Source organism: Anomaloglossus baeobatrachus, chromosome 8, assembly GCF_048569485.1.
Source record: "Anomaloglossus baeobatrachus isolate aAnoBae1 chromosome 8, aAnoBae1.hap1, whole genome shotgun sequence".
Taxonomy (NCBI): Eukaryota; Metazoa; Chordata; class Amphibia; order Anura; family Aromobatidae; genus Anomaloglossus; species Anomaloglossus baeobatrachus.
Window position 1 is genome coordinate 135,196,074 of NC_134360.1, and position 11,427 is coordinate 135,207,500.

Genomic DNA, 11,427 nt, shown 5'->3' on the forward strand with positions numbered 1-11,427 from the left:
CTGCAGCGTTTTTGGCAGCAGCGTTTTTGGGCAAAAAGGCATGCGTTTTTGATTTCCAGCAAAGTCTATGGTAAAAGCAGAAATCCTGTCTGCACTTTGCTTTTTGTTCAGCAGCGTTTAATTTGCATATTTGTGGTCAAAAACCATGCTGAAAAAGAAGCAGCATGTCAGTTGTTTTTGCCATTTCTGCAGCGTTTCCTTAACATTGGAGTCAATGAGAAATGTCAAAAAGCAACAAAAATCACAATTCCTGCGTTTTTCATGCTTTTTACCTGCTTTTCAACTGCGTTTTTGGCTCCAAAAACGCATGCTTTTCTGGCATAAAATTAATGGGTTCTAATGTTCCTTTACACACACACAATAACCGAAAATTTAAATGCTAAAAAATAATAAACTTTAGCTATTTTTCTGTTAAAATGTGCATAACCGCTATTATTACATTTAAATTGATAATTTCCCATTTAATTTTATTAAAAGTTAATTTTATAATTTTTTTCTCTTTTTTCATTCTTTTTGACTAATTCAACTTTCTTTCTCAGTGTCTTGATCTCAAAAACGCATCTGCAGAAACGCAGGTGAAAACGCAGGTAAAAAGCGCTAAAAACGCACTAAAAACGCGGTAAAAACGCATGCGTTTTTAGCGCTAAAAAATGGTCAAAAGCCATTTGGTCAAAAACCAAGGGAAGGAAAACGTGCAGAATAAACTGCAGGTACTCCGACGCAACGTGCGCACATAGCCTTACTCAGCTCCTTCAGCGGCACTGTGACGTGATCACTGTGAGCCGATGGTTGTCATGGTAGCACAGGGTCATGTGATGACTCCTGTAGCTATCAAGAGTAACTTCCTGTTTAACACGGCCGAGTGCTGCCTGTAATAAGAGGTGAATGTTTCTGGTGATCACAGCTGTGTAGCGTTGATCAATTGAATTGCACAAGCCATCAGACTGCTGATCATTTTAGTCCCCTAGGGGGACTAGTAAAAATATAAAAAAAAATAAAAAAAATAAAAGTTCAAATCACCCCCTATTCGTCCTATTCAAAAGTAAAAGGTTATAAAACTAAAAAAATATACACACATTTAGCATTGCCGTGTTCAGAAATGCCCAATCTATCTAAATATAAAATCAATTAATCTGATCGGTAAATAGCGTAGTAGCAAAAAAATTCCAGACACCAAAATTACATTTTTAGATCGCCACAAATTTAATGCAAAATGCAATAATAGGCGATCAAAACATAGCATCTGCACAAAAATGGTACCATTAAAAATGAAAGCCAGAGACGCAAACAATAAGTCATCACTGAGCCATAGATCCCAAAAAATGAGAACGCTACGGGTTTCGGAAATTAGCGTAAAAAGTGAACCATTTTTGTTGGACAAACGTCTGAATTTTTTTAACCCCTTAGATAAAAGTAAACCTATACATGTTTGGTATCTATGCACCCTAAGGAATCATTACGACACATCAGTGTTACCATGAACACGGTGAATAAAATATCCCAAAAACTATCATGCAATCGTACTTTTTTTTGCAATTTTTCCTCACTTGGAATTTTTTTTTACAGTTTTCCAGTACACTATATGGTAAAAATTATGTTTTTTTTTTAAAAGTACAACTTGTCCCGCAAAAAACAAGTCCTCATATGGCAAGATTGACAGAAAAATAAAAAATTTACGGCTCTTGGGAGCAAGGGAGCAAAAAACCCGAAAAACGGAAAATCGCCCAGGGGTGAAGGGGTTAATATTTGTAATCTGCCGTTTTATTCCAGAGAAATCCATGTCTTACTTATAGGCAAATGAGCTGTTAAGCTCTCTGGACCAGACTCTGATCTTCTTGAGATTCCGCCTCCAGAGCTTTTAAATGAAAGAAGTCATTACTATTGCCATTATGAGACATGTAGTGACTGATACTTTGCTCTCATAATCACAAACAGCTCTACAGTGAGATCAGAACTAACATAGTTCACATTGAGAAAGTCTGGAATGTAATGTACATCTGTGTCACCCCCGTGTCAGCAGCTGGGCTGCTCGGATCCGGATCCGCGGTGGCTCGAGGAGCGTCCGGACCCGGGGGTTGTGCGGCCACTCAAATGAAGTGGGTGTTTACAGGGGATTGTATTTAGAGTTCGTGACGCCACCCATGGTGTGTGGTAATGTGGAGTACCACCGCTGCAGTTGGGAGTACCCAGGGGCGATGGAGTGGGGCAGCCGGATGCTAGAACCCTCCACGGGTAGGGGGGATGCCCCAGGACTTGGTGATGGTGTTCGGGGAGTGCCGTGGGGAGTGAAGGGGGTCAGTTGCGTACTCACTCAATCCAAAAAGCTGACACTGACAACTGGATAAACCAAAGTTCTGGACACCGCTGCCGCTGAGGGGAGCTAGTTTGGGTCCTGTCCCCGATGGTACTGCCTGGTAATCTGTGACCTTCCTCCTGGCACTGAGTTCACTTCTTTGTTGGTCTCGGTAGTATAGAACTAGTCGGGTCCCGCTCCCCAGTGTGGCTAATTGTGGGAGCTTGCTCTCAGGGTTCACGCTTGGGATTTTCTGGACCATTTTAGTGGACAGTCCTGTCCCCCTCGTTGTGCTAGTACCCCGATTTTGGAGTGGGTGGAGAGCGGATCTTGAAGGCTCCGTTCTCGCTGGGTAAATTGTCAGATTGCCTGAAGCTACTCCCTGACCTAGAGTCCACGTACCCCGTTGTGCCCTGGTCCCAGCCCGGTGATGGTACAAGGCCACTGGCTGTCCTCCTGATCAGTTCCGTACCCCTTGACATGATCCCCTACGACCGGAGGTCCAGCTCCTACTAGGCCCAGACCACCGTCTGTTACCTAGTGGCTTCCGAGGAGCCCGGCTCCTAACCTCCTCTCTCCTTCACTTCCTACACTTCACTAACCTACTCTTGACACTCCTGACCTCCCCTTAACCAACCCCCCAAGTGGGCGACCCTATTCCACTCAGGCCGTCCACTGGTGTGTCTGGTGGGTGTGATGCAGAGTATACCTAGGACTTTATTAGCTGTTGTAGGCAACACCAAGCAGTTAGGGACCCTAAACCAAGGAGGAGGTGGATATTGCACGGGAGGGCAGATTGTACAATACCCTGTGACGACCCGATAGTCCAGGGGCATCACACATCAGAGTCTTGGGGTCCTCACTTATATGTTGTTTATGGTATGTCTGATGTTTGATACAAACTGATGAGCAAAAGGTTAACAATGTTTTGAACTGCTCACTTTCAGGCTCCATATATCACCATCTCACCATCCACCAGCTTTAAATATGGGACAACCTTCATTTTATAGACAATTATCTTGGCTTTCTCATACATACATAAAATATGACTTCAACTATTTAGCATATGATTAGTTATGCAGATTCTTATCATATCACTGCATTATTACAGTTTTGCTCACTAAAATCTAAATTTTATTTTTTACTATTTTGTAAATCCACTACTGGTTTTCCACACTGCCTGAATCCTTCTGGGCTGTGATCAGATTCAAGTATGTCTTGACCAGATTCTGATCATACGTTTCATCTACACGGTCCCAATGTCAGTGCACACTGGTTAACTCATTTTGTTAGTCAACTCTACCCACAAGTCTTTGATTTGGTTGAGGTCTGGGGACTATAGGGGTCAATCCAACACCTCAACTTCATTGTCATTGAACCATTTCTTTGCCAATCTCGATGTGTGCTTTAGGTTGTTGTTCTGCTTTAACACTATGTCAACCTTTTTATACCCATACTACTTGAGTGTACGAAGCAATTCATCTTGTAGGATACTCACATATAGCTCAGCATTGAGACTACCATCAATCCTGGTCAAGTATCCAACGCTTTTGACTGTGAAACACCCCCATATCATCAGGCTTCCTCCACCAAACTTGGCAGTTCCTTCAATTTCTCAATCCATTAGCCCATTTTTCTCCTTGTTTCTTCCAGACCCGTTTGCACGAATCAGAGCCAACTCTATTGACTATCAGTTCATTGATCCGAATCATCTGTTTCCAATCTTCTACTGTCCACTTTTTGTACTTTTCTGCAAACTTGAACCAATAGTTGTTTTTGCGATTACGATATTTAGGAAAATTTGTACAACCCATTTAGTTGTGCAGGACTTTTAGTCAAGTAGTTAACATTTACTTTGACACATATCACTTACTATCCCATGGTGTCATATGTATACGATATGTTCGTCCTTTATGACTGTATATAATACCTTTAAAAGGTTACTGTTATTTAATTGACAAGATGGACACTTTAATCCACAGAGAATCGAGTTTTGGTTTAATTTCCTGAAATTGGAAGTTTCATATAAATTTGAACATTTTGAAATTCGAGTGGCGGTTCGCAAAAAAAAATAAAAACCTGCCCAGCACCAGGGGCATATATAGAAATCATGGAGCCCCATAACAGAAACCCTAATTGGGTCCCCCACACAAAAAGAAAAAACTAATATTATTCGGTGGGATCACAGAAGTGCATATCTCACAATTTTGCAGCCCTTACAAAGTAATTTCCTTCCTATTGAAACCTCTTAGTGTTCCGACGCATTTAAAGAACCTTTTCATAGCCCCCAAACAGTATGCCTTTAACAAAAGTACCCCCCAAGTACAGTATGATTCTCACCCACAGTAAATTCCTCCACACGCCACAGTATTCTCCACACACACAATATGATGACCCTACAGAACCCTTGATATCCCCAAGTATGGTGATCCCAACACAGTATGATGCCTCCACAGTGATCCCAACACAACCTTCCACACAATATGATGGCTGCCACACAGCCCACAATTCAGTATGAGTTCACACAATATAACTGCCCCCACTAGCCCTCCGAACTGTATAGTAGGTCCCACATAGCTCTCCAAAAAGTATAATGGCCAGACAACCCTCTACATAGTATGATGAACCCCACCCAGCCCTCCATATAGTATGATAGGCACACAGTATAATGGCCCCCACTAGGCCTCCAAACAGTATAATGGCCCCAACACTGCCCTCCAACTTGTACAATAAACCCCAAATTGCCCTGCAAAGTGTATAATGGTCCCTACAATGTACTAATTGATCAAATAATTAAAAAAAACAATACTCACCTTTACTCAATCCCCAGCTGATCTGTTCTTCACAGCGTGTGTTTTTATGCTCTGCTCAGCAGATGTAATGTAGTGATGGCCTCATGCTTGCTGTGCTGAGACATCATTGTTTTCAACTATATTGACATCCAGGATGGTGAAACTGTTGAAAGTGAGATATTGGCAATGGCACTTTACTCCACCTGACTTACGGGTCTCATAGTATGTGTGTGTTCTGCTGCTGTCAGGGGTACGCCACTGACCAACACCATTCTAAACACTGCGAAAGCATCAGCGAGCAGGCTAAAGTCATTTTGCATTGTCACGTTGACCTCCCCATAATACCTTGCTACTGTGACATGTTATGGATTATCATTCTTGTACAGTACCTGTTAGTACCTTGGCAATTAAAGATCATTAGTTCCCAGTGGAGCACAGTTAGTTAGAGGTTTTTTTTCTATCTCCACAGTCACTGGATAAGTCTCTCTCTCCTGCAGAGAGTAAGCTCTTATGGTTAGTGCGTTCCTCTCTCTCTCTCTCTCTCTCTCTCTCTCGCCTGTACAGAGTAAGCTCTTACTGTCAGAGGAGCTCTCTCTATCCTTCTTTCCTAAACAGCGTAAGCTCTTATGGTCAACAGTGACCTCTCTCTTTCTTCTATAGAGTGTAAGCTTTTTCAGTCAGTGGTGTCCTCTCTCTTTCTTCTGTACAGTGTAAGCTCTTATGGTCAGCCGTGCCCTCTCTCTTTTTTCTGTAGAGTGTAAGCTTTTTTAATGAGCGGGGTCCTCTTTTTCTCTCACCTGTAGAATGTAAGTTCTAACAACTAGCGGAGTTATCTCTCTCATCTCCCCATGTATTTTCCGAGTATTTACAAGCTCTCCAGTATTGAGATTCACACAAATTTATTTGCCACAAATCGAATTGGGGAGAAAACTTGTTATAGTTGGTGAATTAAAACTTCATAAGATCTGCTTATCTCTAATACTCATATTTTCTCCACATCAAATATGATAGCATATATATATATATATATATATATATATATATATATATATATATATATATGCCCTATATCATTCAATATTTCTTGTTTAGATTTGAAGGCTAACCTTTGTTGGATCCAGCTATCAACAGGCCTAAGGACTGAGGCAAATAACATAATAATAGAGAATCCAGAGAAAGACCTTAAATAAAAGGGTCCTCCAATCTTAGATATAGTATTAGGGCATATCCACATAATATGTCAATAATGTCTGATTTATGTAGGTCCTGCCTTTGAGCCCTATACAGTGTGTCCACCCATATCCTGTCCACCACCATTAACTTGAGAACAGCACTAGCTATAGGCATAGAAGTGGTGTCTAGATATAGTAAAGTAACCATGCGCTACGCAATGAAACCACCTATAGCGCCACCTGGTGGAAAACAACGGAGTTAGCATTTTTATCTCAAAAACGGAACGAGATAGAGAAAAAAACGTGAATTACAAAGTTGTAGGGTATCATCAATTCAATACAAATCGACACCTTGGCTTGGCTACTTTACTATACCTAGATACCACTTCTAAGCCTATAGCTGCCGTCGTTCTCAAGTTAATGGCGGTGGACAGGATATGGGTGGACACACTGTATACCAAAAGCAATGTCACACCCGATCCATGACCTGCCTGATTCAGGGGCTGCCTGTGGCCACATTCAGGTTGGGAAAGACTGGTGCTGTACATTTGGAATCCACCATGCAGAGGTGTTGGGAGAACCACATTCTTGACACAGTTGAAGGTTGCAAAGGGGAGTCTCAAAACTTTCAGTCATTTATGGCATACTCAAGGCATAAAGCATGTATGAAAAGCTGGTGGACAGATGTCTCCTTAAATGGAAGCTGTCACCAGATTTTGGCCTTCTAAACTAAAACTAGCACCTTGAGCAGCCACTGTGCTGCATTCTATAAAGGTGCAAGTTACCCCATGTCCCCCCCGTAGACCCCTCAAATACCTTTATAAAATCTCCCTACCTTCATGTAGATTGTCCGTTCCGGTCAGATGGGAGTCTTTATTTACACCACCTGTTCCTCCTTTTGCAATACTCCTGTGCTGATTGATGTGGATGACGCCTTGGACACCATCCATGTAAGTAGGCAATATCTCCATATTCCTAGCTTTCACAGGCGCACTTCTCTCTGCCATGTTGCAGGCAACGCTGAAAACATAGGTGCGCCTGCACGAACCAGCGAGCTCTCTGCACAGGAGCAAGATTTTGCCAAGCGATATGGATGAAGCAGGTGATGTCATCCATATCGCCGGGCAAAACCTCGCCCCTGTGCAGAGAATTTGCTGGTTTGCGCAGGCGTACCTATGTTTTCGGCTCTACCCACAGTAGGGCAGAGCAAACTGCGCCTGCACGAGTCGGGAATATGTCTGCACAGGCGCGAGATTTTGCCCATCTACGTGTATGGCGTCTGATGCATCATCCATGTCAATCAGCACAGGAGGAGGGCGAAAGGAGGGACAGGAGGTGCAGATTAGGATGCCCATCGGACTTGACAATATATATACAGAGTGAGAAATTTTATAAAGAGTTCTGTGGAGTCTACAGGGGGTCAGGGGGTAACGTGCACCTTTATTGAATGCAGCACAGGGGCTGCTTAAGGTGCTAGTTTTAGTTTATAAGTTCAAAATTTGGTGACAGGTTCCCTTTAAATATTTAAGGAACTTTAATTTATAAAGAGACCAAAATGGAAGCGCAATCAATATAAAGAATGGAAAAGATGACAACATCTGCATCGCTTCTGTTTATAATGCTATGTAATCACATCCAACATCACATTGGATCTACAGTGTTATGAATGAGTGGCACTACAAATGGTTTCTATAGAACAAAATAGAAAAGGTAACTAATTAAGAACAGGTAAGGCATTGGCTACTAGCCAGATGTGTTGCCCAGTCAGTCATTTTACCATCTTCCTAATAACAGAAAAAGCTAAAAGAATAAAGTTACTGAAACCGTTCTCATCAATTCTATTTGTACATTTTGTAAAAGTGCAAATGATTCAGACCAACTAGTGTACAAAAAGGACTTCTTACCTGGATCATGGAATGGCACTAACGCAAAGTTATACAAAGGTTTTTTCGGTCTGCTTAAAGATGTTTCTAAAATCTTGGAAGCTCCTTCTATCACTTGTACTAAGTCATCGTACATGGATCCAGTAACATCAAAAACAAATGCTAAAGTGGACGCTCCATCCGGTGTTATTCCTTCATCTGGCTCCGCTTCGGCACAGGAATTTTGAAGTTGAAGCAGGAATAAGAGGACTGTTAGTTGTATGGAAGCGCTGTGACATTTAATCATCCTTACAAAGTCCTCTTCACTAATAGAAAGTCACTTTTAATGGACTGAAGAATACGTCCTTATGACATGGCTTTCCAAACTGTCCGGCTTTCAGTAGTCTCTTAAACTACATGAAACAATGAACAGTTCAATGGGCTGAACCAGAATGTGCTCCAAACTCGATTTTCTTTTTGCTTAGTAGAAAGAACAAAGGTTCTAGTTTCTTTCTTAAGTCATGGCTGCCCCCTGCTGGAGATATTGCTTAAGCACATCACAGTCAAGTTAGATTTTCCAAGACAATTATGTCATATAAACTCGTAATAATATTTATTCACTTTATTCAGAAAAGTAACTGTAAGTGTTGTAGAAAGCTTCTTTCCCATCTCAGGAATCGCTAGTCAGGGTTATGACTGATATAGACAGCATATGTATAGATCAAGCACTCTGGAAATTAAGAAACATTTTGGTTGTCTTGCACTTAAACCAATTGTTTAGTGCTAAAATGTTGTCACACATTAATTCATTCTGATCCCCAGCCCTTTACAGCTTAGCCTTACCCTTGTCTAAAACAGTTACTTTATTGGGACCATAGCATTTGAGACAAAACTCTGTTTCTAAGCGTCTAACAAGAGAAGCCATATAATTTGAAAAGAGATTTTCATGGCAGCAGAATGTCTGTGTCTGTCTCCTCCCAGCAGCATGTGTAGGATGGGCAGACAGGACATTGGGGTAATCAGAAGAAATGATAGGTGGCACTCACCATCCCATTAAAAAAAGCTCCCTTTATTTCCAATCTTGTAAAAAGATGGATGCAGGTATAAGCAGGTGGCCAGTGTTGTAGATAACAAAATGACTGTTGTCCTCAATGCCACCACTTTGTATTTGCATCCATGTTTTTACAGGATTGTAAATAATTATTTATGGATGGTGAGTGCCACCTGTCTTTTCTTCATTTTACACCATTTCAATGTATATAGACAAAAAACTGACGACACTCCCAATGGCACCCAGACTGCACCTTGGGAGTGCTGTCAGCATATTTTGTCTAGATTATGGCATAATGCCCTCTGATTGTGCACCTCTCCCCCATTAATAGGTGATTTTATTCTCTAGTAGCAGATTCCTTCCTGCCCATACACATTTACGTTTTTAATCCAAAGAGAGGCGTTAGAGTAAGTACCCAGCATACGAGATGTGCCTTGCCGCAGTTACTGGGCAGATATAGCCATATTTGTACGCTAATTATCTCAATTTTTTCTAGATTTCCTTTAGCAGTAATTCATGACTATATTCTTACGAACATGCTTTGCATACTTTAGCATTTCAGCGTGCAACTGTCTTTTTTTTATATTATATGTCATATTCAGTTTTATACCTGTTTAGACTCCATGTTGGGAGTGCTGTCAGTTTTTTTGTCTACAACCAGTCAGAGATGTCAGGACTGCCACTGGGCGGGGGAAGCAGTGTATATACATGAGGTTAATGACAGCCCCGGAAGTAGTGGTATAGCTACGCGGGAGCCTCCGTAAGTATAACATGCCTGCTCTAATCCTCCTATCCCTTCCACCATTATTTTAAAGCTCCTGATTCGGGTCTCCATAGACTTACACGGGGATTGGTGTCTGGCCAGATATTCGGAATTAATTCCGGGCCCAACTATGATTTTTTTTTTTTTAAATCCGGTTGGACCCGCGGATTCCGGAAATCTGCGGGTTTGCCCATCAATAGTTACAAATTTGTAGAAACTTGAGATGCTAAATAGTAGGACAAAAGGAGACCAATAATGATAAATTGCAGGAAAGGAAAATTTAATAAAAATAATAAATAGGTTGTATAGCAAAAAATGATTAAAAGACAAAAAAGTTAATATTGGTAATTGTCCCAACACACAGGACACAATTGACATGTTTGGTAAATGAAGGGGAAAAAAAACCCTCAGAAAGTAGGCCAAGTAAAAAAAGATAAAATGTAATTAATTCATAATGATATATACACAATGGAAATAAGAATGGCATGCCAGGGGCAATTTGTATTGAAGTAAAAAGTCCACCATTATAAGGACGTTGCCCGGGATAGTAACTGTCTCTCTCCCAGTCTCTGTGTCGCTGTCTGTCTGTCTCTCTGTCTGTGTCTTTCTTTGTCTGTCTGTGTCTATGTCTCTGTCTGTCAGTTTCTATCTCTCTATCTGTATTTGTATCAGTCTATCTGTCTCCATTTCTGTGGCTGTTTGTCTCTCTATCTCTGTGTCTGTCTCTATATGTGTGTCTGTCTGTCTGTCTCTTTCCAGGGCTGTCTCTTTTCAGGGCTATCTCTTTCCAGGGCTGTCTCTTTGACTGTCTGTCTCTTTGACCAGCTATCTCTTTCCAGGGCTGTGTCTTTGACAGGCTGTCTCTTTACAGGGCTGTCTCTTTGTCCGTCTGTCTCTTTGCCCATCTGTCTCTTTGCCCGTCTGTCTCTTTCCAGGGCTATCTCTTTCCAGGGCTGTCTTTTTCCAGGGCTGTCTCTTTGCCCAGCTGTCTCTTTCCAGGGCTGTCTCTTTTCAGGGCTGTCACTTTCCCCATCTGTCTCTTTCCAGGGCTGTCTCTTTGCCCAACTGTCTCTTTACAGGGCTGTCTCTTTGCTCGTCTGTCTCTTTTCCCGTCTGTCTCTTTCCAGGGCTGTCTCTTTGCCCAACTGTCTCTTTCCAGTGCTGTTTCTTTCCAGGGCTGTCTCTTTCCAGGCTGTCTCTTTACAGGGCTGTCTCTTTCCCCATCTGTCTCTTTCCAGGGCTGTCTCTTTCCAGGGCTGTCTCTTTACCCGTCTGTCTCTTTGCCCGTCTGTCTCTTTCCAGGGCTGTCTCTTTCCAGGGCTGTCTCTTTGCCCGTCTGTCTCTTTGCCCATCTGTCTCTTTCCAGGGCTGTCTTTTACCAGGGCTGTCTCTTTGCCCGGCTGTCTCTTTGCCCAGCTGTCTCTTTCCAGAGCTGTCTCTTGCCCATCTGTCTATTTTTCCCGTCTGTCTCTTTCCCCATCTGTCTCTTTCCAG

At 42.0% G+C, this 11,427-nt stretch overlaps 1 protein-coding gene across 1 annotated transcript in view; it reads right to left on the reverse strand.

Annotated features, from left to right (window-relative positions):
* HMCN1 (hemicentin 1) overlaps window positions 1-8,449 on the reverse strand; it is a 921,797-nt gene extending 913,348 nt beyond the window's left edge. Inside the window, exon 1 of the mRNA XM_075322013.1 lies at window positions 8,162-8,449. Coding sequence (XP_075178128.1) covers window positions 8,162-8,426 — 265 coding nt within the window. The 5' untranslated portion in view covers window positions 8,427-8,449. The remainder of the gene's footprint in view (window positions 1-8,161) is intronic.
* Window positions 8,450-11,427: the final 2,978 nt, after the last annotated feature.